Here is a 21606-nt window from a genome sequence, read left to right as displayed (position 1 = left end):
CGCCTCAGCCACGGAGCGTTGGCCACGCAAGCGACGCGTTCTCGTCCACGCCGCCGCACGCGTCTCACTCATCCTCTCTCGTTCTCGCTCATCCTCGCTCGTCCACCGTCCCCCGCTCAATGGCCCACCGCCGCGTCCCCGGCCAGTACTACGCCGGCGCGCCCAACGGCGGCCCGCCCGGCTCTCCGCCGCCTCTCTTCGCGCCGCCCGCACCTAACTCAGCGACCCACCCGCTCCACCACATCAACCACCGGGCCTACTACGCCGCGCCGTTCGCGCCAAACCCTCCGCCGCCGCCCCACCAGCACCTGATGCCGCCTCCGCCCATCCACTCCTACGAGTACCCGCCCGTCTTCGCATACCCCCCGCCGCCGCGGCTCCACCACCCCGCCGCGCTCCCCGGGCCCGACCCTATCCCTCCCCTCCCCAGCCCCGGTCCCGCCCGCCGCCCCTTCCGCCAGCGCCGCAAGGACCCCTCCTGCGACGCCTGCCGCGAGCGCAAGGTCAAGTGCGACTCCACTGACGCTGCCGCGTGCTCCGAGTGCACATCGCGCAAGCTCAAGTGCCGCTTCACCAAAGACACCTCCCGCCGCACTTCCTCCCTCAAGCAAGTGCAGGACCTCGAGCGCCAGCTCGCCAATGCACGCGCCCACATCGCGATCCTGTCCACCTCGCCGGGGCCTGCATCTGCGGTCGCACACATATCGCCTGCCTCCTCGTCGTCCTCGTCGTCCCTTCGCGGCACTCCGCCGTTGACCGACGCCTCGACGGATACCCTCCGCGATCGGCCGCCGCCAGCGCCAGCCCGCCCCGGCAGCGGCCACCACTTCTCTCCCAAGCTCGCCACGATTCCCCTTCCCGTCCCGCCCCCGCCGCGCACCCCCCGCGGCACCCTCTCCCATGACTTTGCGCCTCTCCGCGCACATCTCCGCAAGTACAACCGCACCGTGTACAAGCCGCCCGCGCTGTACCGCTCCTTTGCCACGCCTATGGTTCACCCGCGGCAGGACGACTCGCTCGCCGCGGCATATGCAGCGTCCTCCGCTGCCACCCTTCCACCAAAAGCCAAGGTGTTGCAGCTGCTCGCGGCCTATCACCGCACCATCCACGGCTGGATGCCGATTGTGCACTGGCCGACCTTCATGCGCACCTTCGAGTCCCTCTACGCCGGCGGCAACCCCGACGGCGATATTACACGCGTTTCCCCCGAGTGGACTGCCGTGCTCTTCGGCATCCTGGCCGTCGCGACCCAGATCGTCCCCTCCAACGAATCCGACGGAGAGGGCCGTGCGTACATCATCTCCGCCATCGTCTGCACCGACCTTTTCAACGATTGCTTCACTATCGACGACTGCTGTGCCGCCCTGCTCATTATGATATTCCTGTTTGAGCTCAACTGCACCTCAGCTGCCTGGACTTGGTTCTCCGCCGCTGTACGCAAGGCTCAGGATCTCGGCCTCCATCGCGAACCCCGCACCTCCCAGATAACCTCTGTCATCGACACCGAACTGCGTCGTCGCGTGTGGTGGGCCATCTACGCGTGGGATCGCATCCTCGCCGCCGAGCTCGGCCGGCCCTACGTCATCGCCGACGACGACTGCGACGTCATGTTTCCTGCTCCGGCTGACTGTGATTTCATCACGGAGCAGGGTCTCATCATGCCAATGCCGTTTGAGGACGACGAAGACGAAGACGAAGACGACGAGGACGAGGACGAACATATCCACCCCATCAGCATCGCCGCCGGCATGCGACATCACCTAAAACCACCGAGACCGCCGCCGCCAAGTTTCATGCAGTTCTCGACCGAGGCCTACTTCTACCCCCTCATCCAGATTCTGCGCGTTTTACCTCCCCTCAGACAAACGCTAAAATCCAACGTACTCGCCCGCACGACGCTCAACACCTTTGACGGCTACTTCACCCAGTTCTGGGCCTCCTTTCCCGCCCTCGCTGCCTCCACAGCCGGATACTCCACCGAGCGCCTCGAGCCCCTTGCCCTCGTCCCCATCACGCTCATGCAGAACCTACGCATGCTATTGCATCGCCACAACATGTCGCCCTACGCGCCCCCTGAGTTGCGCACCCTCGCTGTCGACAAGTGTGCCATTATCGCCATCGAGACCGTCGCCTTTCTCAACCGCATTATGAAGCCCCCTGCCGACTCCGACGACACTAAACGAAACGACAACGTGGCGCCAGACTGGAAGGATCGTATTGCCGAAACAATTACTTCGTTCCAGGTAACCCACATCTGGCGCGCGACGCTCGTGCTCATCGCTCGTGGCATGCTTCGTCAGGCGCTCATGTGCGTCAAGGTCATGACTGCCGTGCGTAATCGCCGCGAGATCAACACCGCGTGTGGGCTGTATCTCGAGGGTCTACTTGTCATGCTACACGACAAGTTGGCAGCGCACTCGGACGCCATGGGCCCGCGCACCGCGTTTGCCATCGAGGAGGAGGAGGACTTATTAGCGCTAATATCCGGGGATATGCAAGCGACGCCGGATTCATGGATCTGGGATGAGGTCGCCCCCGGACAGTCGGCCGCGTCTTCGTCGGAATTTCGTCCCAGCGAAGAATCTGGTGCGGAATCTACAGCTGCCGACAACAACCCCAGCAACCGCGGGTCGTGGAACAAGTGGAGTCTAATCGAGTCACTGATTGACCTTCTCGACGACTCGCGCTCCATGGCGCACGCGCGCGAGGCGTTTATATCCCGCGCGCGGGGCACGTTCGGGATCAGCATGGATTTGCTGCACTACGGACGCGTTGACCACAGCAAGGCCACGTCCAGCGCCCCGCCACTACCTCCACGACTGCGGGACCCGCCAGTGACTTCGAATTCGATGCTATCCACGCCAGCTATCGCCGCTGTGAGTTCCGCTCCGACGCCGACGATCAAGCGGCAGGCGTCGGAAGACGCGCTGGTTGCTGATGCCTCTGCCGTAGCGGCAAACGACAATAATGTCGATGATGACGACGACGACGGCGTCATGAGCGATTTCGCGACGAGTTCACGCAAATCCGGTGGGGGCACCGACATGGACGCCGAAAAATCGCGGGAAGTCAAACGCGCGCGCATGAGCATCGCGAATATCATCTAAAGTGAGTTGTAAGAGATGTGTGTCATTAGCTTTTGGTTATAGGCACAGAACCAGTTGTAAAACAGTGTAAGCATGGAGCGGAGGGGCGGAGGCGTTTGAGGAATACAATTAATTACTCTAGCAGTGCAGAGAGAGAGTTGATTAGTGATATGGTGATGATGACGGCGGTGCGCGCGTGCGTCTCCCAGCGCCGTCCAGACCGCAGTTTAACAACGTGTCCCTTTCTGTCTATCGCCATATAACCTCCGTCTCCGGACATCACCACACCTCTCCTCGGCGTAATCTCTGCTGTTCTGCACGCACTTTCCAACTGACCCCCCGAGATGCGGTTTGTGGCGGGCACCCTGTTTGCGCTGGTCGCGCTGCTCTTCGCGGCGGTCGCGGAGGCCGCCAAGAAGGCCGCGGTGCCGGCGAGCAATGTCGTCGAGATGAACGACAAGAATTTCGATCAGCTCGTGGTCAATGCAGGGAAACCGTCGCTTGTAGAGGTGAGTTTTGTTTTGAGGGGAGAACAAGCGGCGGGGGAAAGGAGGCTAACGTGTTAGTTCTACGCGACGTGGTGTGGACATTGCAAGAATATGGCGCCGATTTACGAACAGCTTGCGGATTCGTATGCGTCAAAGAAGGATAAAATCCAGATCGGTGTGCTAATCTTGGATTTCCTCATGTTCGACTGCACGGCTAACCATTAACAGTCAAAATCGATGGCGACAAGAACCGCAAAGTCGCAAAGAAGTACAAAATCGAAGGCTTCCCCACGATCAAATATTTTGACGGCCAGGGCGGAGAGCCTATCGACTATGCCAAGGGCCGGAATCTTGATGCGTTCCAGGAATTCGTGACCGAGCAAACTGGCCTCAAGGCCCCCGGCAAGCCGAAGCTTCCACCCAGCGACGTGGTGATGGTGACCGACGCCACTTTTGAGAAAATCGTGCTCGACGCGTCGAAGCATGTTCTTGTCGCATTTACCGCGAATTGGTGTGGGCATTGCAAGGCGATGGCGCCGGCGTATGAGCAGCTCGCTACTGTATTTGCCCCGGAGAAGGACGTGGTTATCGTCAAGATGGACACGACAGACCCACAGGCGCAGTACACTGCGAAAGACTACGACGTGCGGGGGTATCCCACGATCAAGTTCTTCCCGAAACGCACTCGTGAGCCGATCGCCTACGAATCCGGCCGCAGCGTCGCTGATTTCGTAAAGTTCCTTAACACGCACGCGGGAACGCACCGATTGCCCGACGGCAGTCTCGACGACAACGCGGGTGTGAACGACGAGTTCAACCGGGCTATCAGCATGTTCCGCCCCGGTTCTGCAAGCGCCGAAGATGGCCTCGCGATCGCGGGCGAGGTAGCGCGGACGACCAACAAGCCGTATGCGAGATATTACGCCAAGGTTTTGGAAAAAGTCGCGGCCAAGGGCGAGGAATATCTCACAGGTGAAATGAAGCGGTTGGAAAACATCATCGAAAAGGGCGCGATGGTGAGAGACAAGTTGGATCAGTTTGTGATCCGCAAGAATATACTCTCGGCCGTCCTGTCCGTGTTGAAGGGCAAGGAGACATACGAGCCGGTGATCGAGGAGATTGTGATCGAGGAGCCTGTTGTCGAGGAGATTGTTTTTGCGGCGCCGGGCGTGGTTGAGGAGATCATTGTCGAGGAGCCTGTGGTCGTGGTTGAGGAAGTCATTGTTGAGGAGACACCCGCCACCGCCAAGGACGAGCTCTGAGCACTCGCCATGAGAGAAAAGTACAGATCCATAATGGAACAAATTATAAACACTTGATGTTTTGTCATTGGTAGGTATTATTGAACTGTTCGTTATTGGGTCACCGTAGCGCGCGTTCGAGCTCGTCGATGCGGCGTAGCATGGCGTCCACTACGTTGTTAGCGGATGGTTCCGGGCAGAACTGAAAGAACATACTCTTGGTTGTCATCTCAGTTGATGTCTTCTTCATTTTCCTGCTCTATTCTCGTTAGTATCCTCCAACACACGGTATGTTGGTGGACTCACCATCTCATCAATCAACGCGAGAATCCCATCCCGCATATCCGTCGTCTCAATAACCGCAACAGGCGTCGCCGCCGCCATCGCGCGAACAGAAGCATCAGCCGCCTCGCGCGCTTTCGCGGCGCGCGAGGCAGACGCTAGCTGTGTTAGCGGTGGCGGCGGGGTGGGTACGTTGGATTGTATAGTTGTGTCGTCGTCGATGGCGGAGTCGAGGTGTGAGCTCTCGCCGTCGTCATCGTCGGCGGAAGGGGCGGACTGGCTTGGATCTTCCATGGCTTCCATGTAGTCCGATCCGTCGTCATCGCGCTGCAGGTGTGCGTCAGCGTTGTCGCCGTCGTCGTCACCCGTGAACGAGAAGTCGTCCACGTCATTGTCGTTGGCGTCGTCCTCTCGACCGCTGTCGCCGTAGTCCGATACCGCCGCCGCGGCGACGATCGTCGCATGCATGTTGTCCGCCATGCTCTCCGACACGTCGTCGTCATCCAGTGGCGGCATCTTATGGTCCACAACGTTGCAGATCGCAGGGACGATGACGGTGCAATTTATAACTTCAGGACGACAAGCCCCTGAAATGCTGAACCCTTTTCTCCGCAATTTTCTACAGAAGTGAGAAGGTCAAATGGGTTCTATAAACTAAACGAGTGTTCGAAGAAACACAATTGGCGTGCTATGCTCTTCGTATATCTTTTGGATGTGTAGTAATGCCGTCGGTCGAGTGTGTCGCCGGCAAAAACAAAACTTTTTTGCTGCCGTCTCTTCTTTCGGTTGTTTGATGTGCTGTGCAACAGGCGGCCATGCATGCTTTCCTTCGTGGTCCTCGTCCCGTCCGTACGTTCTTGAAGTGCGACAGATAATGCAATTTTTACTCCTCTTTGGTCTCCACCACGGGCTCAACGGGTTCGACGACGACTGGTTCTTCCTTGGTCTCGGACGGGGATAGCTCGTCGGCGATTTCCTCCTTCACAGCCTCAACAGCAGCCTCGACCTTCTCAACGACCTCCTCAGCGACAGCTTCGACCTCGGCAACGATGGCGGAGAACACAGGCTCGACTGCTGTGACGGCCTCCTCAACTGCCTCTTCGGCGACTACCGTCGCGGCCTCAACCTCCTCGACGACCTCCGCCACAACCTCCTCGACCGCCTCCTCAACCTCTTCGGCCTTGTTGGCAATGTACACCTCAAACTCGTCAATGAAGCTCATCAGTGCCGCGACCTTCTTAGTCGCCGCCGCACCGGCACCGGGCTCAGCAGGCGCGGCGGGGGCAGCCTTGACGGCATCCTTGACCGGCCACTTGTCGTCAGAGAAAATAGAGTCATACTCAGTCGCAGTCTTCTTGAAGTACAGCGCCGCGCCGAGGCCGACGAGACAGAAGATGATGCCGGTCGGCTCAAGGTACGCGCTCGCGCCGCCGGAAGGCTTGGACGCCGGCGTACTATATGCACGGCGTGTGGCGCCGAATACGGCACGACGGGTGACGCCAGCGGAGGCACGGGAGAACAACCGGGAGAACTGTTGCATTGTGTATGTGAAGGTGACGGTGGCGACGGCGAAGGCGGTTGGAGGACGATAAGAGTGTGGGGGAAAGCCGGTGAAGTTGGTGGGCAAAACCGCACTCGGGGCGCACACCCGGCCAATCAGCGTCATGGGCCAATACTGCGAGGGGCTTGTAGAGTAAGCGTAAGGGGCTAGTGTAATGCGGCGCGTTGCCGCGGCGACGGTGAAGCGACGTAGTAAACAACGAGCCAGCGGTGTCTTGGCCCAAAATCTCCACTCCACGCGTGCCAGGAACGGAAGACGAAGCACCACCGCTGGACGAAGGATGTCGCTTGCAGACGCAAACTTACTGCGCTTGTATTTTGAAGATCGTGGAAACGGTGGGTTTCTCAGTTAATCGTGAGAACAAGAGGAGTACTGATGATTCAGCAGACCTTGACGACGAAGAGCTCACACATTTTCTGTCCTACCTTCGCCACGAGTTCAAGCACCAGGCAGTCGAGGTACGCCATTGTTTACACTCCGCTGCACCGGCCCGTTTGCTAATTCCCTTCCTAGCCCAAAGCACTCGAAACATACGTGACTTGCCTCGTCAAGCTCTCGTGGGAGCAGGACACCAAGCTTTCCCAATACGCCCTTGCCTGCCTGTGCCACCTCGTGAAACGCATATATTACCAAGACCAATCCAAACTCCGCCGGTACGCTAACGAGATCGTTCCCGTGCTCATTGAGAAGCTTGCAGACGGCAACTGCAAGGTACACGACATCGCGCGCAAGGCTCTGACGGATTACTGGCGCGCCGCGCCGTTGGACGTCGAGCGGTGTTTGCGCAAGCACGGTTTTTTGAACGACGAAGAGGTGGTAAGGGAGCGCGTGCTTGAGTTCTTGTGTACTCTACAGGAAGCAGAGAGAAAATTGTTCTCTGTGCGCACGATGCTGTTTGATGTTGTTGCTACGCTCAAGGACGCGAGTCCGGATGTACGCGAGACGTGTAAGACGTCTCTGGTGGAGCTGTACCAGTATGTATTGTGCAGTTTAATGTGGAAGGGACGGATGATGCTTACCTTTATAGATCCGCGAGCCAGCAAAGCGTGTCGGACTTGCTCTCGGAGATGCAGACACAGCAGATCGACAGGACGGTTATCGAGGATATTCTCACGAGGCTGAACATGACATCACTGCTTGCCCCGCCGACGGCATCTTCACCAGTTATCGTGGCCTCTGTGCCCGCAAGCGACAGTACACTTGCTTGCGACAAGATTGAATCCCAATTCAGCACACTGGCGCTGCAAAAGCGGGTCCCCCTTGCACCGATCGCGACAACTGGGGAGAACACTTCCATCACCGCACCGTTACCAACCACAACTCTCTTGACCACTACCAGCACAATGACCACTTCTACACCCCTCCCCTCAGGCATCGAACTCCTCCTCAAATCCATCACAGGCACGCTCACAGAGGACATGAAAGCGCAATACGTCCTCTCCGCACACGACATTGAAGTCCTGATCGAGGGCATGGTTCCCGCGTTCGAAGGCAAGGAAACCGAAGTCAACTGGTCCGCGCGGCAGCAGCACGTCATCACGCTCCGGGCGCTCGTCCGCGGCAACGCGTTCGAGGAATACCCAATTGCGTTTGTCGCTGGCATCCGCATCCTCGCAGATGGTATTGCGCGGGTGACGAATTCGCTGCGCACGACGTTGTCTGCACACGCGTGCAAGCTGATTCTCGACCTTGCCGCGCTGTGCGGTGCCGCTGCCGTCGACCCCTTCATCGACACGTTCGCCCACTGCCTCGTGCGTCTCTCCTCCTCCACAAAAAAAATCGCAGCACAAAACGCACACGCTGCATTTTCCGTCTTGCTTGCGCATGCAAGCTTTAGTCCCCGTGTCGCAAGTGTGATCGTGGTACCTGCGTGCCGCGACAAGAACGCGTCAACGCGTTTATTTGCTGCCACGTGGTTACGTCTGTTGCTGCTTGTTGTCGTGGCGGGAAGTACAGGCTTGAAAAAGGAGCTTGCGGCAGCAGGGTACGTGGAGCAGTTTGAGGGCGCGATTAAGAGCGGGCTCGGGGACGCGAATCCGAAGGTGCGGGAGGGGATTAGACCCACGTATTGGGACTTCCAAGCGCTCTGGCCGCAGCGCGCGGAGTTGTACGTTCTCTGTGTATTTGATTTGGGATTGTGCTTGCTGACAGTATATAGGATCATGAACGACGTGGACGCCATGGCGCGGAAAGCGCTGGAAAAGGCGAACCCGCGACCGAATAGCGCTGCTGGTGCACAAAGTATTACGACCACGACGGCGGTGTCATCAGCTGCGCTGCGCAAGACGATCGCAGAGAAACGCGCTTTACTCGCAAAAAGCGCCGAGCGCGGTCCCGGCGGCGGTCAGGGCGTCGGCGCTGCTGCTGCTGCTGCTGCTGCTGCTGCTACTGCTACTGCTGCTGTGCCCTGTGTTGTTACTGGCGGTGCAGTCACCGGTGGTGGCGCGGTTCGGGTTGTCATGGATGGTTGACAAGCTATTACATCATCTTGAACAGCGTTGAGGAAGAAATTGCACATCATGATCCCCGGAGCTGATCTGTACTAATAGTAGTTGAAGTATCCAGATTAATTTTTTCAAGTTCACAGACCAATTATGAGTTAGCAGTTATAAACACACGTAGTACATACACACAGAGCAAGAGTCACAGAGACCCCGACCAAACAGAGCAAAAATAGGATGTCTAGACGCTATATAAATACAAGCAGAACGTGTGTTGAGTACAGTAATATAAGAGCAAGAGGAACTGCGGAGGAAGGCTCTGACCAGAGTCGTGAGGATAATAGGCTCTAGTGACAAATTGCGAATCGGAAAGGGGGATGTGTCATGGCGCTTGATGCGGTAAAGCCGGCTGGTCGTTGAAATCATTGTGCCGTGCAGTAGTGTCTTTCATTGTGACCGTAGAGTTGTTCAAGTATACGAAGCTTCTTATGGTGTCCATATTTTCAGCTGCCCCTGTTAGCAAGTTGTTAAATCAAGATAGTTAATAGCGGCATACCGTGGAGTCCCATGAGCCTGTGCAGAGACTGATGCCGTCGTTGCTAAGGCCAAGACAGCTTATCCGGCTGTCGTGGCTTGTCAAGGATGCAACTTTCTCACCGCGTAGGACGTCCCATACCTAATTCGTCAGTAGAGGTCTCAGCGTAGCAGAAGAAAAAAACCCACCCTGCACTCGTTGTCTTCATAACCGGCAAACATCAACCGTCCGGAGACGGAGAACGCAACGCTGGTGACGCTTGCCTGCAAATCCGGCACGGACAAGCAAGTAATCTCGCGATCCGCACGAATGTCAAACACGCGGCACGTCGCGTCGTCGGATCCGGAACCGAACGACAACCCATCGGGAAAGAACTGGACGGCGTTGATATCTGCCTTGTGCGCGCGAAAGGTCTGCACAGAGCGCGAGCCCTGGCGAAGGTCCCAGAGCTTCGACTGCGCGTCACACGCGCCGGAGATGAAGAGGTTGCTGTTTGTCGGACATATGTCGACGGACATGACGTCGCCCTGGTGCTCGGCAAAGTCTTTGATCTTTGCGCCGGTGCGAATGTCGAAGAGGATGCAAGACTTGTCGCCAGAGGCAGTGAGAATGCGTTCGTCGGAGAGAAAGCGGCAGCAGGAGATGTAGCCTGTGTGCGCGGTCAATTCGCGGACTGTCTTGGTGCCCGAAGAGATGCCCCCCGGCTCAGTGGCATCGTGGTCGACAAGCTTGTAGATCGTACACACGTTCTCAAGGCCGCCCGAGGCGACAAAGTTGCCTGAGGGCGCATAGGCGCAGGACATGACCCACATTGACCGCAAGTTGATGGCGTAGACCTTGTTCCCTGTGTACGCATCCCAGATGATGAGTTTGCCGTCCTGGGATGCGGAGACGAGGTGTCGCCGGTCTGCAGACCAGTGCATGGCGGAGACCTTGTCGATATGGCCCTTGAGCGTCTGGCGCACGCGGAGGTTATAGCGGCCAATGGCTGGCACGGAGGAGCGAGAAATGCTGCGGACTGGAAGTGTGAGCAAAAGAGTGCACACAAGCTGGGGCTGAGAAGGATGAACATACGGTCAGCGTCGCTGAGATCTGTGCGGCGTTGCTCTATCTTCGCTCTGATCTCGGAGATCTCGTCGCGCGTGGCCTGGATGCGGGAGACATACTCCTCGCAGGAGACGGCCATGGTGGATGAGGCGGTAGGGGCGCGTGGTGGTAGGGGTGGCAGTGGGCGTGGTATATGTGGTGAGCGGCGAGTCGAAGTACGCGGCGGCGGAGCCAACACAGGGCAATGCACGGACCCGGGCTTCTGCTGGGGCTGTGCGGCGCGGGCAAGGTTTTCACCAGACCCGCTGGGACTTGCCGCGTTGGCCGGACACGTGCTGCGGCTCATTATTTGCATAACTTTTTCAGCACTTCGCGAACCTGGTCCCAATTACCCATCCTACACACTCCTCCACATCCACACGCCCACAATGCCCACCACAGACACCGCAGACCCCGTCGGCTCGCGCCCGGTCACCGTCGAGCGCGACATTCCCGTTACCTACGACATCGGCAACCTTGCCATCTTCGACCCCAACATTCTCTCGCTCCCGTCCAACGGCGACGACTCCGCCAAAGAACTCCTGCTGAAGTCCCTCGCCCGCGACTCCGCACAGCTTCTCATCAACCAAATACTCGCGCTTCCCGTCGTCGCCGCCGGCGGCGCCCGCTCCACTGCCACCGCCGCTGCCGACGCCGGCGTCTACGTGCAGCTGCCCGACCCCGTCACCCATCTCCCTCGCGAAAAGCCGGTCCCGGTACCAAAGCCGCCGACCAAGTGGGAGAAGTTTGCAAAGCAAAAGGGTATCACGCCCAAGGCGCGCAACACGGGAAATCTCACCTACGACGAGGGCACCGGCGAGTGGGTCAAGAAGTGGGGATACAAGGGCAAGAACCAGGAGCAGCCGTGGATCGTGGAAGTCGACGACAGTGGCGCGGTGGTCGACGATGACAGTGGCAAGAAGACAAAGAAGCCGCGGACGAAAAAGTAATTCTTGTTGTAAATGCATTCTGTATACTATTGGTGCTCAGCTATCCAAATTATGCATGCCTCTTAGCTATCTCTCCGTGATTACTCGCGTAACTATGCTCTGTGCTCGATCGTCCTGTCCTCTGACATGTGCAGCTCAAATAACATAAAAAACTCCAGTGACACTTTGTGTTCTCAAAAACCATACTCAACGCTATACAAAATTGATATACCAAGCAAGTTTCGGTGCCATCTCTCTACTCCAGGCCCCGCTCGCGCGCCTCCGCAAGCATGCACGACTGCTCGTTGAATCGGATAATCGGTCGACTGAGGTCGCCGACACAGCTGTGCGTGTCCTCGACCAGCAGCGAGAAAAGGCGGCTATCGATCCGCATCGTCGGACATAAGATCAGCACAAGATTCGACAACGTCATGCGGTTGCGCTTGCTTGCTTCGGCGACGTAGCCAAAGTGCGAGCACAGCAACCGGATCGCGTGTAGGTTGTACGCCGGCAGCGTCGACATGCAGGCCTGCAGTTCATGGTACGGTATTGAGCGCGACTTGTGACACGACAACACCGAGCGCAGTTCCGGCGTTGTGCGAATCATCTCCTCGGGCAGCGCCCGGATGTATGCCTTCAAAAACGACGCCACCGCGTGCACATCGTGCACCTCTGGTCGCAGCGTTGTGGCTTCCCCGCAAAATGCAAATTCCCGCTTCAAATCCTCGATCGCCGACGCACTGCCGGAGACACGGTAAAGCCCTTCTTCCTCCAGTCCGTACTTATTCAAAAACTCGACGCACACCGACAAGATCGCCGGGACCCAGTATCGCCCGTCGTCGCTCGACACGTTCATGCGCGTGTACATTGTTGCCTCCTTCAGGGGCATGCCAAACACGTCGCAGAACTTGGGTTGGTTGAAAACCTTGCTCTGCCGGAAAAAACCCACAATGGTCTGCGGCCGCTTCATCGCCGCGGCCGGTGGTCGGCGCGCACGCGGGCCAGAGCGCAAGCGCGACCCGTTGTGCGCGGGACTCGGAGAAATCGTGTGCATCGTCGTCTGCGCTGACGAGTCCGCGCCGTCGATCACGTCGAACGTGTCCTCGTTCTCCTCTGCGATTTCGGGAATCGTGTCATGTACCGGCGACGCTTTCATTGACAGCGGCGACTCTGCGAGGTGCTCGGTGTGAACGGGCGGTACGAGATATGTGTCGACCGTCAGACTCGGCTCGGAAATTGGCGACGTCACCGGCGACCATTCCTTGATGGAGGAGATCGTGGTCGCCGACTCGGGCGAGGACGACAGCACGACTGTAGACGACGGCGAGGGCCCGCCGTTGGCGGATCGGAAACTGAAGATCGTGCTTGCACTGCGCGAGATCTCGCGTAGACGCGAGTGCTCCTTGGCTTGGGCTGCAGCAGAAGTCGAGGAGCTGTGCGAGCTGGACGGCGGGCTCGGCGCCTCGGTCTGCGCAAATGGCAGCGTAATCGTCTTCTCCTGAATGGGCGATTCGTGGAGCACCGGGCGCAGGTGTGGGGGTGGCGGAGGGGGTATTGCCGGGGCTTGTTGCGCTTGCGGGACATGCTGGTGTTGCACCGGCTTCTGCGACTTGCCCTGCGCGGATGACGATGATAGCCACGGAATATGTCTCCGCCGATCCAGAGAAAATTTCATTTTACCGAAGAAATCGCGCCTATTTTTGTCATTGCCGCCGAGGGCCGAGAGATTGCTGGTGCTCATACTTGACGTCATGCGTGAGGCTACAGCGGTGTTGCTGCTGGAGGAGCCGCCATTGACGCTTGAAGCACTAGCCGTGCTGACGGCAGAGAGGGGCAGCGGCTGTGCGTTAACTGAGGTGTAGGACGCGGTCGGGTGCAGTTCATCCTGGTGGGCGTCGAGCGAGCAGTCGTAGGTAGAAGACGAGGGAGATATGCGGGAGATGCGAAACGAGGCGCGGTTGATGTGCGCGGGTGGGATGTCGTGAATGAGGCGTTCGTCGGCGGCAGCGGCAGGGTTGAGGACGAGAGAAGAGCGGGAGGAGATGACGGAGGAAACGGTGGAGGTCGAGTTGCGGGAGACGGAGTGACGGGGGGTGAAGGAGTGGAAGGGGTCGTTCTCGTCAGTTGCGGCCGCCATGGCAAGGACGTCGAACTGGCGCGCGTCGATGAGCATCGACTGGGGCCTGGCGCGGCGAGGCATTGCAGGCGGAAGTGCGGGAGCAGGGGGGCAGGCGGAGGAGCAGGAAGGGGGGAAGAAGGAGGAGAAGGGAGGCCGAAAGGAGCAGCGAAAACAAAAGCGATCACAACCCAAATGCACGCGTCGTGGTCGCACGCGTCTCGGCACGTCCTGCGCGTGCACGCACTCTACCCCGGTCGACTGTCTTCAGTTCTGAGCACAAAGCCCTCTTGCACGCCTCTGCGCGTGGCCGCTCCTGCTACTCCTCGCGTGTCCGTTGTTTGCGCGGTGTGCTCACGCACAGTGTGAAGACTCGCAGCAGCTCCTTGCATCGGCGCATTCCGCTCGCACGTGAATCACGTGTTAGTCACATGATTCAATATGTCCGCTCTATCACGTGAATATCACATGATCTTCTCATTGCGTTCTCTTCACCCGCACTATCGCGAACTGCTCTCGCGACATTCAACCCACACCATGCCGGTCCAAGCAGTCCGCCGTGGCATCGCGGAGGCCCGCAATGGCGTCGGCGCCTTCATTCTACCTGTATGTATTTACCGTAGCCATGCTCACTACCTCCGTCGTCCCCACTGACAACCTTCAGTGCAAGAAAATCACCTTCCGCTACTGCAACCTAGGAGGTTCCTCCGTCGGTATGCGGTATGTGTTTTCCACCCCGTCCTCTCCTCCGTCACCGCATACTCATAGCTTCTAGGGAGTACCTCCACAAGAACCTTGCCCAGTTCGCCGCCGACAACCGCGCCATCGAAATCGAAGTCACAAAGAAAGTCGGTCACCCGGTCATCACTGGCGACTACCTCAACGGCCGGCAAAAAGTCATTTGCGTCGAAAACCTGACCCCCTTTGAGATCTCCAAAAAGGTCGATATCCTCCGTCAGTCGTCTGGTAAGAAGCTCCGCCGTATGCTCCACCCCGTCTCGTCTTCCAACGCCGGTCCTCGCGGCATCTGGAGTCCCTTCCACGTCCTCGAACAGTACCGGCACAAGGTCTAGTCTTGCATGATTATAGCTATTCGTGATTGTACATAATATACGTGAATCGTAACCTCATTAATGAATGACGCCAAAATAATAACTATAATACACCCACTGGAATATACACCCCTCACTGCCCTTTCCGCAGCATACTCAGAATGGCCTTCGCCGGGTCTGCAGCAGGTGCTGCCACAGGAGTTCCTAGCACCCGGGCTCGCTTCGGTTTCGTTTTTGGCCGAGGAGACTGCACCTGCTTCGGCGTCGGCGTCGGCGTCCGCGGCTGCGACAGCGCCTGCAGAATAGGTGGCAATTCCATCTCTCGCTCTGCCTGCCGCTGCTGTGCCTGCTGCTGTCTTCGCTCCGCGATGAACTTACGCAGCGGCTTCAGAAACGGCGCTACCAGGTAGAATTTCTTCAGTGAAATACCGTTCGGCAGCGTCGCACCGCTCGGCGCGGCGTCTCTTTGACCAAACGTCGGAAGGTCGGTTAGCTTGAACCACTCGATTTTCTATTCACGTTAGTAAGTCTTCCATGATAACCCTAGAGATGCAAACATACGCTGATCTCTTTCCGTGTTTGTGGCTGAAACACCGCGTCCATGGGCACGCCGACGATAATGTACAACCGCACCTGCTGCTCGCGCATCGTCATCTCTATATAGTCATCCCGTTTCAATAATGCCGAGACATCGTAACCTGTCTCTTCCACGACCTCGCGGATCGCACACGCCTCGTCCGACTCGCCTTTGTTGATCTTTCCCTTAGGGAATCCCCACCCGGAGGACGATTTCCAGCCCTTGGCCAAAATGCATTTGTCCATCTTTTTATTTAATAGTACCGCACCGCGCACGGGAACCCGTGTTTTGTATTCCATGAAATCCGCAAATGCCTGCTCGTGCACGTCACTCCATTTCCGAAGCAGGGGACAGTGCGCGAAAATACGCGCCGTGAAGATCTTCTGTGACAGCGACGGCAGCTGCGGATTCTCCACGCGGACAAAGTCCTCGTAAAACCAGTGCGCCTCCTCGGCTTGGAAGCACACTCGCTGCGTTCACGGTTAGTTGTGATCCACTCTGCAATCGGTGACGACGTACTTCAACTGATGCAAGCTCCTCCGGCGGGCAGTTGACAATGAACCGCACCGATAAGTCGTCTAACACTTCGTCAAACGTGGCGCCTGCGAAGTTGAACGCCGAGTGTACTGTCATGGTGTTGATGTTGTGGTGTGGCGGAGTAGACGCAGATGGATCATGGATCTTCGACTAGCAGACATCGCCGGCCCCTGAAACTCAACCCCGCCATCAACACCGTTCGTCGCTACATCTTCGTGTCAGCGCCGTCTAGTTATACACTGCACTCAGAGACTTTTAGTTGTGCTATGTCTCCACTCTCATATTTACACATCTCGTGTTTTAATACCGCTCCATCTCAGCCCAAGAGCTTTTCTCTACAAACCGAATCTCACTGCCCCAACTAGACCTCATTATTCAATAGAACAAGCAAACGCCGATATATATACACTCGTAATCAAATGTGCCTCAAGGCTCAAGCAGACACAGACTTCCTAATCTTATCCAACAAGACATCAACCTTCGGTCCGAGCTTCGGCTGTCCCTTGCGTGTATACTGCGTCAACTTCTTCTTATCCCGTTGCCGCTGCGCGAGCCGTTCCTCCCGCTCCTTTTCCCGCCGCGCCCGTTCAAGCTGTGCCGCCTCGCGAGTGGCACGGACGGCCGAGGCTTTGGCTTCTTCGCGCTTAAACCGCGAGAGCTTTGGCTTTCTTGACGGGTGAATCTTAGACTACAGAGAGTTAGCTACAATCGACAAGAATTGCAAACGGTATATATCTTACCTCATCGTATTCATCAAGTACCTCTTTATCAGAAGGGTGCTCGACTGACTGTTCGACTAGCTGTTCAACTGCTACAGCGGCTTCACTTGCTTCCGTCTCGCTGTGCTCCCCTGCCGCTTCAAGCTCGGTCGCACCCGTCTCCGCTTCCTCCAACCCCATTTTCTTCAACATCCGTCGATACCGTCGCTTGACTGTAGTGTTATGATCCAAGTTCTTCTTAATCTTCTCGACTGCACGACAGATTAGCCGCCGCTCTCATCGCCACAACGCAGAGTGTATGACATACGCTTTCGTCGGTGCACTCCGTCCGGCATGGACTCAGGAACAGTAAACTTGCGCTTGTGTGCCACATTCTGGGGTACTATTTTACTCGGTGCCATTTTCTCGAACTGTGGAACCGTCTCCGTTGTAAACGAAGCAGATGTGATGGACGTGCTGGTATGGTGCAAATCTTCAAAGACCGCCGTTTGTAAAGGTTCACGCTAGGCTCACAGAGGATTAGCGCAACCCCTATATGAAGAGTCTACCAATATTCAAGGCATCTTGTACGCCACTTGTTCTCTACAAAACACTGATATTTCACTATGATAGAATCGTAAACCATCTCACAAGCCTTCACTAATTTAGATGCTGTAGAGCCCCGGTCCCGGCCCGGTGTGGTTTCGTCGTCGCCCAAGTAAAGTTTACATATTTTCTATCACGTGACAAGCAAGAAAATATCGAGCGCTGTTGGCCAGTGAGAATGACGGATGCACAAGATCAGCACATTATAACCCTCCTCACAGAAGTGCCCCGAGCATCAGCGGCAGGGTGAGCTAGCGGCATGTTGACATATGGCATGTTGTTGCTTAATACCGCGAAGAGTTGGACTCTCGACTACCACGTCGGCGCTCAAGCACCAAGGCCATGACATCTTGTCGCAGCTCTCGGCACAGACGTCGAGCGCAACTGTGACTGGTGGAAGTTCGGCATTGAGCGGTTCTCCGAGGGCGTGGGAAGAGGATCAGAATTGCGACATTGGTGGACAGCGTGGGCACGCGGAATGGCAGCGACGGAGAGACGGCGACGGCGGCGGTGTGAAGATCATTGAAGTGCTGTATCCGCAGCGCACGTTGGAGCTGTTACGTACCTTCTCCGAGCGAGATCCGGAGTACCGCTTTAGGATGCTGCGGCGATATGCACAGCGACGACCGTTCACGCAGAATCATGGCGCATTGGCTGCAGGTGCGTTCGCAAATGGCGGTCGCGTGTGTGTAAGTATGCATGAGACTAACTGAACTCCGAACAGCGTCAATGCCGTTGCGAAATGACAGGAACAAAAGAAGCAAACCAATACCGGAGCGTTTAAAAACACCACAATATTGGGAAACAGATACAACAAGCACGAGCACGAGCACACCGCGACACAGATTAAAACGGAAAGGACAAGGCGGCGATGGAGAACCACGCTCAACAACTGGTCCCCCGTCGGCGTTCAAAATCCCTGACGATCCCGAGCAACAAGTATCGAGTCTTTTACGGATAGTACAATCACACAACGTTCTCCTAGTCGACACCGCGTGGAAGCTCTGGCAGATATGCTGCGTGAACTTGGTCACGCGTGTACAGGTCGTCGACATGCGGTTCTACATATACAACTATTTCCGCGAAAGCATGCGTCCGCAGGATTGGCAGCGCATCGTCCTCATGTTTGGCGACGTACCCGCAGAGGATCTCACCGAGCTCGATTACCGGTTTCGACTGTGGGCCATGATCAGTCTTGATCTTTCCGCGCGCGTTGCGGAGACGTTCGAGACCGCGGCGCGGTTGTTTCCGGGCGAGCTTGGCACGCAGTGGAATATGATTCGGCGCTACTATTTGCAGAACGAGGACTACGAGAAATTGTTTTTCTCGTGGGGCGAGTTCAGCGCGACCACGGACCCGTTGCTCAAGCAAGACCGACAGATGTTACAAACTGAGTTGCGAGGCTGGCTTTTGAAGTTCCCCGAGAACAAACAAGTCGACATCATCTCCGCTTTTATGAGGAAATTTGGTAGCTTCGGACGGCGCGTGGGGCGGATATTCATGAGCATCCTCGCGGACCTGGGCTCGCCCGTGCTCGCAAAGGAGGTGTACTTTCACATGCGCACGCAAAACCCTAACGAGCGGGACGTGGGCCAGATTGTGCGAATTCTTAACAAAGCTGGACGACCGCTCGAGTCCGCGGAACTGCTTGCTGAATACGATGCGCGGATTCCTGGCGAATCGCCGACGTCAGACGGGTTGATTGGGATCAAGCTCGAGACGTTTGCGGCGAATAAGGAGTACAGTTCCATGCAAGAGTTATTCGAAAGCACACTTGCTCAGGGCTCGGTGCCGTCTACGTTTCATTATAACGTGACAATGCACGCGCTCGGCGAGATTGGACAGATTGATATTGTCAACAGTTTATTTGACGACATGATTGAACGGCAACTGCGGATACCGGTGCAGGTTCTCGGTACGCTCATGTGGAGTCGGCTGCGCGTCGGCGACGTCAGCGGCGCTGTCGAAGTATTCGACTCCGTGCACAAGTACGGCCTTGAGCGGAACGACACGCTGTACACACTTATGCTGAAAGCGCAGAAGATTAGTGGCGACACACGTGCGATGTTTGAGACGTTCAGAGAGATGTTGCGCGCGGGTGTGACACCGCGGAAGGAGCACATCACGACGCTGATGTCGAAATACGCACGCGAGGGCAACTTCCGCAGTGCGGAGCAGGTGTTTACGTATTTCAAGCATTTCGAGGTCGCGCCGGACTCGAGTGCGTTCAATGTGCTTGCATACGCGTATGCGCGTAGGGCGACGTCTGAGCGTGTTGATTTTGCGGCCCGCATGGACAGAATATTGCAGCTTGTGCGCGAGCAGAATCTGATTCCGGACGTGAAGCTGTTTACCACAATTTTACATGGGTACTCGCGAAGACAGGATACACAAGGGATCAAACGCACGGTCGAGATCATGAACGAGTACGCAGTTCCGATGGACGCGGCGACTTATGGTGTTATGATTCACTATCTCGGCATGATCCGCCAATTGCCCGCAGCGGAGAACTTGTTCAACCAGATCGCCGAGTTGGGAATTAAATACGACGCGTTTCATTACACCGCGTTAATGACTGCATATCTGCAGGAGGGTAACACGGTTATGGTGGAGCGTAAGTACAAGGACATGGTCTCCCACGGCGTGGAGCCCTCGTTTGTGACAATATTGACGGTTGTATTGTCGTACATGGACTCGCGACGACGGCATGCCGCAAAATCGATTTTCGAGGCGCTGGACAGAATGATACCGGCGATGCCTGTGGTTGACCTGACGAGCACGCACTACCCAAAGACTACGGTGCCGGCGTATTTGTTCACGCAGGTGCTGAAGCAGTACCAGAAACGGTACTCGCAGCAGTATGCGGACGTGATTGAGGCGCTCGCCGAGACGAATGAGGACCGCCGGCTCGCGGAACAGATTCCGATTGACGCGACCTTTGAGTGTTATGCGTGTCTTGCCGCGTGCAACGCTGCAGATTGGCGCACGGTCGAGCAACGATGGGAGCGGCTGCGTTCCGCCCTCGAGCGTACGCATCGCGAGTACGACTTGACGACGGACACATTCAAACGAGGTTTTGTCGGGATCGATAAGCGCCTTGTGGCGTCGGCTATCTCATGCAAGATCGATGCGCTGGTGGGGCTGCAGCGGCCGGAGGAAGCGGAGGCCGTGTGGACGGAGATGCAACAGCTCGGCGCGTATTTTTCGAACAAAACGTGGAACGCGCGAGTGCGTGCGCTTGCGCAATCGCCGGATAAGCTGATCGTGGCGACGTACGTGGCCGAGCGATACCTTGCCGCGGGCAGGTTCGTGATAGATTTATTCACTGCGGAGGCACGACAGATCCGCACGCGCACTTCTGTGAAGCGCAAGATGAGCAAGCACACGATTCGTGCACAGATCAACGCGCGGCGGCCGCGGGTGCGGTTCTACATAGAAAACCGTACTCTAAGCTTGCTCGCGCGGCAGGTCGGTGAGCTGTATTACGCGCAGCGCGGGCAGCTGGAAGAGCAGCCCGAGAAGTGGACGGAGTACCAGCGCATCCGGTCTGAGCATGCGATGACGTTCACGCTGATCTTGATGCATCGCCAGCGTGAGCGGCTGAAGCGGCGCATGCTAAAGCGGTTGCTGGCACGGCAGAGTCATGCTATCTCGCGAGACAGATTCCTGGCGTGGCGCAAGCACAAGAGTATTCAGGTTTCGCTGGCACGACACCGCACGCGGGTCATTCGCGAGCGTATTGAGCGCGCGAAGGATGTGTTTGCCAAAGCCACCGCGCAGCGCGAGGTATCTGCAGCTGAAGAGTTCGAGCTCGTCGAAATGGGTCGTCTCACGCGGCGCAAGTACGCTCGCAGGCTGCGGTTGCTTGACATCCAGGCTGCCGCGGTTGTGGGATGGGATAGCGTCGCTGCTGGCGCCGGCCAGCGCAAGGGCGAACAGGTGTCTAGGAAGAGCACGAAAGACACGCCGGCACCGTTGGTGCCACCGTCGCCTACGGAGCCGCTGTGGGCGGGGCGGTGGGCCGACCAGTGGATTTCGTCGAGCACAACTAAGAAGCCCAAGGCCGACGGTAATGATAGAGCTACGGACACAAAAAGGAAGGGAAACGGAGGCCAAGAGGGTGAGAAGGAGAGCGGAGGGGAAGAAGGGTCATAGAAGTTTGGACCGTACATATTCTGTATATATTGTTTGTACTATGTTTTATAATGCATCTCAACATGATCATCATGAATGTGTTCTTGCTCCCAGGCGACGGACGCGTCAGACGCGGTTTCCATCCAACACAAGCACAAGAAAGTTCAGTATAGGTACCAAAACCACCATCACAGACGTGTTTAAAAAAAGTCGCGTAATGGAACTTGTGTAACTCCT

The 21606-nt window shown here is 57.1% G+C and overlaps 12 protein-coding genes across 12 annotated transcripts; 6 read left to right on the top strand and 6 right to left on the bottom strand.

The window, feature by feature from the left end:
* Positions 1–82: 82 nt before the first annotated feature.
* Positions 83–3227, top strand: V1518DRAFT_412422 (fungal-specific transcription factor domain-containing protein). Its single transcript, XM_066903091.1, has one exon. The coding sequence runs from the start codon at positions 120–122 to the stop codon at positions 3105–3107; it is 2988 nt and encodes a 995-aa protein (XP_066761450.1). The 5' UTR covers positions 83–119; the 3' UTR covers positions 3108–3227.
* A 74-nt stretch (positions 3228–3301) lies between these two features.
* Positions 3302–5041, top strand: V1518DRAFT_412419 (thioredoxin-like protein). Its single transcript, XM_066903090.1, has 3 exons — positions 3302–3595; positions 3653–3749; positions 3803–5041. Exons 1-3 carry the CDS (start codon positions 3431–3433, stop codon positions 4834–4836), a joined length of 1296 nt encoding a protein of 431 aa, XP_066761449.1. The 5' UTR covers positions 3302–3430; the 3' UTR covers positions 4837–5041.
* V1518DRAFT_412417 (uncharacterized protein) lies at positions 4752–5718 on the bottom strand. Its single transcript, XM_066903089.1, has 3 exons — positions 5122–5718; positions 5032–5074; positions 4752–4986 (listed from the first exon to the last, which is right to left on the bottom strand). Exons 1-3 carry the CDS (start codon positions 5611–5613, stop codon positions 4937–4939), a joined length of 585 nt encoding a protein of 194 aa, XP_066761448.1. The 5' UTR covers positions 5614–5718; the 3' UTR covers positions 4752–4936.
* Positions 5719–5980: 262 nt separating this feature from the next.
* On the bottom strand, positions 5981–6679 carry V1518DRAFT_412415 (uncharacterized protein; the record flags this gene model as incomplete). Its single annotated transcript, XM_066903088.1, has 1 exon — positions 5981–6679. A coding segment is annotated over one exon (699 nt), but the record flags the coding sequence as incomplete, so codon positions are not given.
* A 210-nt stretch (positions 6680–6889) lies between these two features.
* V1518DRAFT_454426 (clasp N terminal-domain-containing protein) lies at positions 6890–9362 on the top strand. The gene is made up of 5 exons (XM_066906539.1): positions 6890–6993; positions 7046–7116; positions 7172–7632; positions 7686–8765; positions 8817–9362. The coding sequence occupies exons 1-5, from the start codon at positions 6939–6941 to the stop codon at positions 9127–9129; spliced, it is 1980 nt and encodes a 659-aa protein (XP_066761446.1). The 5' UTR covers positions 6890–6938; the 3' UTR covers positions 9130–9362.
* Positions 9184–10879, bottom strand: V1518DRAFT_412412 (WD40-repeat-containing domain protein). The gene is made up of 4 exons (XM_066903087.1): positions 10709–10879; positions 9823–10652; positions 9656–9775; positions 9184–9606 (listed from the first exon to the last, which is right to left on the bottom strand). The coding sequence occupies exons 1-4, from the start codon at positions 10818–10820 to the stop codon at positions 9586–9588; spliced, it is 1083 nt and encodes a 360-aa protein (XP_066761445.1). The 5' UTR covers positions 10821–10879; the 3' UTR covers positions 9184–9585.
* A 199-nt stretch (positions 10880–11078) lies between these two features.
* Positions 11079–11861, top strand: V1518DRAFT_412410 (Rrs1 ribosome biogenesis and nuclear export protein). The gene has a single exon (XM_066903086.1). The coding sequence runs from the start codon at positions 11110–11112 to the stop codon at positions 11668–11670; it is 561 nt and encodes a 186-aa protein (XP_066761444.1). The 5' UTR covers positions 11079–11109; the 3' UTR covers positions 11671–11861.
* Positions 11668–14122, bottom strand: V1518DRAFT_412409 (uncharacterized protein). Its single transcript, XM_066903085.1, has one exon. The coding sequence runs from the start codon at positions 13847–13849 to the stop codon at positions 11906–11908; it is 1944 nt and encodes a 647-aa protein (XP_066761443.1). The 5' UTR covers positions 13850–14122; the 3' UTR covers positions 11668–11905.
* An 85-nt stretch (positions 14123–14207) lies between these two features.
* Positions 14208–14921, top strand: V1518DRAFT_412408 (mitochondrial 54S ribosomal mL43 domain-containing protein). The gene is made up of 3 exons (XM_066903084.1): positions 14208–14371; positions 14430–14485; positions 14541–14921. The coding sequence occupies exons 1-3, from the start codon at positions 14234–14236 to the stop codon at positions 14836–14838; spliced, it is 492 nt and encodes a 163-aa protein (XP_066761442.1). The 5' UTR covers positions 14208–14233; the 3' UTR covers positions 14839–14921.
* Positions 14752–16171, bottom strand: V1518DRAFT_412406 (Dcp2, box A domain-containing protein). The gene is made up of 3 exons (XM_066903083.1): positions 15914–16171; positions 15379–15864; positions 14752–15328 (listed from the first exon to the last, which is right to left on the bottom strand). The coding sequence occupies exons 1-3, from the start codon at positions 16025–16027 to the stop codon at positions 14951–14953; spliced, it is 978 nt and encodes a 325-aa protein (XP_066761441.1). The 5' UTR covers positions 16028–16171; the 3' UTR covers positions 14752–14950.
* On the bottom strand, positions 16171–17126 carry V1518DRAFT_412404 (uncharacterized protein). Its single transcript, XM_066903082.1, has 3 exons — positions 16958–17126; positions 16672–16901; positions 16171–16619 (listed from the first exon to the last, which is right to left on the bottom strand). The coding sequence occupies exons 1-3, from the start codon at positions 17049–17051 to the stop codon at positions 16365–16367; spliced, it is 579 nt and encodes a 192-aa protein (XP_066761440.1). The 5' UTR covers positions 17052–17126; the 3' UTR covers positions 16171–16364.
* Positions 17127–17433: 307 nt separating this feature from the next.
* Positions 17434–21462, top strand: V1518DRAFT_412402 (uncharacterized protein). The gene is made up of 2 exons (XM_066903081.1): positions 17434–17895; positions 17960–21462. Exons 1-2 carry the CDS (start codon positions 17505–17507, stop codon positions 21388–21390), a joined length of 3822 nt encoding a protein of 1273 aa, XP_066761439.1. The 5' UTR covers positions 17434–17504; the 3' UTR covers positions 21391–21462.
* The last annotated feature ends 144 nt before the right edge of the window (positions 21463–21606 follow it).

This window comes from Limtongia smithiae (genome assembly GCF_038497785.1).
Source record: "Limtongia smithiae strain NRRL Y-17922 unplaced genomic scaffold V1518scaffold_2, whole genome shotgun sequence".
NCBI lineage: Eukaryota > Fungi > Ascomycota > Lipomycetes > Lipomycetales > Lipomycetaceae > Limtongia > Limtongia smithiae.
The sequence above is the reverse complement of the archived record's forward strand: the minus strand, read 5'-3'. Positions and strand labels throughout refer to the sequence as shown.

What these genes read in the sequence shown, in the direction of transcription:
- V1518DRAFT_412402 (XM_066903081.1), top strand. Translation starts at nt 17,505, where the DNA reads ATGGCATGTTGTTGCTTAATACCGCGAAGAGTTGGACTCTCGACTACC. An exon ending in TCATGGCGCATTGGCTGCAG is followed by an intron (nt 17,896 to 17,959) that starts GTGCGTTCGCAA and finishes AACTCCGAACAG; the next exon opens with CGTCAATGCCGTTGCGAAAT.
- V1518DRAFT_454426 (XM_066906539.1), top strand. Translation starts at nt 6,939, where the DNA reads ATGTCGCTTGCAGACGCAAACTTACTGCGCTTGTATTTTGAAGATCGT. An exon ending in TCTCTGGTGGAGCTGTACCA is followed by an intron (nt 7,633 to 7,685) that starts GTATGTATTGTG and finishes TTACCTTTATAG; the next exon opens with ATCCGCGAGCCAGCAAAGCG. An exon ending in TGGCCGCAGCGCGCGGAGTT is followed by an intron (nt 8,766 to 8,816) that starts GTACGTTCTCTG and finishes GACAGTATATAG; the next exon opens with GATCATGAACGACGTGGACG.
- V1518DRAFT_412422 (XM_066903091.1), top strand. Translation starts at nt 120, where the DNA reads ATGGCCCACCGCCGCGTCCCCGGCCAGTACTACGCCGGCGCGCCCAAC.
- V1518DRAFT_412409 (XM_066903085.1), bottom strand. Translation starts at nt 13,849, where the DNA reads ATGCCTCGCCGCGCCAGGCCCCAGTCGATGCTCATCGACGCGCGCCAG.
- V1518DRAFT_412417 (XM_066903089.1), bottom strand. Translation starts at nt 5,613, where the DNA reads ATGCCGCCACTGGATGACGACGACGTGTCGGAGAGCATGGCGGACAAC. An exon ending in TCGCGTTGATTGATGAGATG is followed by an intron (nt 5,075 to 5,121) that starts GTGAGTCCACCA and finishes TAACGAGAATAG; the next exon opens with AGCAGGAAAATGAAGAAGAC. An exon ending in AACTGAGATGACAACCAAGA is followed by an intron (nt 4,987 to 5,031) that starts GTATGTTCTTTC and finishes CTAACAACGTAG; the next exon opens with TGGACGCCATGCTACGCCGC.
- V1518DRAFT_412410 (XM_066903086.1), top strand. Translation starts at nt 11,110, where the DNA reads ATGCCCACCACAGACACCGCAGACCCCGTCGGCTCGCGCCCGGTCACC.
- V1518DRAFT_412412 (XM_066903087.1), bottom strand. Translation starts at nt 10,820, where the DNA reads ATGGCCGTCTCCTGCGAGGAGTATGTCTCCCGCATCCAGGCCACGCGC. An exon ending in AGATCTCAGCGACGCTGACC is followed by an intron (nt 10,653 to 10,708) that starts GTATGTTCATCC and finishes TCACACTTCCAG; the next exon opens with TCCGCAGCATTTCTCGCTCC. An exon ending in ATGAAGACAACGAGTGCAGG is followed by an intron (nt 9,776 to 9,822) that starts GTGGGTTTTTTT and finishes CTGACGAATTAG; the next exon opens with GTATGGGACGTCCTACGCGG.
- V1518DRAFT_412404 (XM_066903082.1), bottom strand. Translation starts at nt 17,051, where the DNA reads ATGGCACCGAGTAAAATAGTACCCCAGAATGTGGCACACAAGCGCAAG. An exon ending in CGGAGTGCACCGACGAAAGC is followed by an intron (nt 16,902 to 16,957) that starts GTATGTCATACA and finishes TCTGTCGTGCAG; the next exon opens with TCGAGAAGATTAAGAAGAAC. An exon ending in TACTTGATGAATACGATGAG is followed by an intron (nt 16,620 to 16,671) that starts GTAAGATATATA and finishes AACTCTCTGTAG; the next exon opens with TCTAAGATTCACCCGTCAAG.
- V1518DRAFT_412419 (XM_066903090.1), top strand. Translation starts at nt 3,431, where the DNA reads ATGCGGTTTGTGGCGGGCACCCTGTTTGCGCTGGTCGCGCTGCTCTTC. An exon ending in GGAAACCGTCGCTTGTAGAG is followed by an intron (nt 3,596 to 3,652) that starts GTGAGTTTTGTT and finishes CTAACGTGTTAG; the next exon opens with TTCTACGCGACGTGGTGTGG. An exon ending in GAAGGATAAAATCCAGATCG is followed by an intron (nt 3,750 to 3,802) that starts GTGTGCTAATCT and finishes AACCATTAACAG; the next exon opens with TCAAAATCGATGGCGACAAG.
- V1518DRAFT_412408 (XM_066903084.1), top strand. Translation starts at nt 14,234, where the DNA reads ATGATCTTCTCATTGCGTTCTCTTCACCCGCACTATCGCGAACTGCTC. An exon ending in TCGGCGCCTTCATTCTACCT is followed by an intron (nt 14,372 to 14,429) that starts GTATGTATTTAC and finishes GACAACCTTCAG; the next exon opens with TGCAAGAAAATCACCTTCCG. An exon ending in GGTTCCTCCGTCGGTATGCG is followed by an intron (nt 14,486 to 14,540) that starts GTATGTGTTTTC and finishes CATAGCTTCTAG; the next exon opens with GGAGTACCTCCACAAGAACC.
- V1518DRAFT_412406 (XM_066903083.1), bottom strand. Translation starts at nt 16,027, where the DNA reads ATGACAGTACACTCGGCGTTCAACTTCGCAGGCGCCACGTTTGACGAA. An exon ending in AGGAGCTTGCATCAGTTGAA is followed by an intron (nt 15,865 to 15,913) that starts GTACGTCGTCAC and finishes CCGTGAACGCAG; the next exon opens with CGAGTGTGCTTCCAAGCCGA. An exon ending in AAACACGGAAAGAGATCAGC is followed by an intron (nt 15,329 to 15,378) that starts GTATGTTTGCAT and finishes TAACGTGAATAG; the next exon opens with AAAATCGAGTGGTTCAAGCT.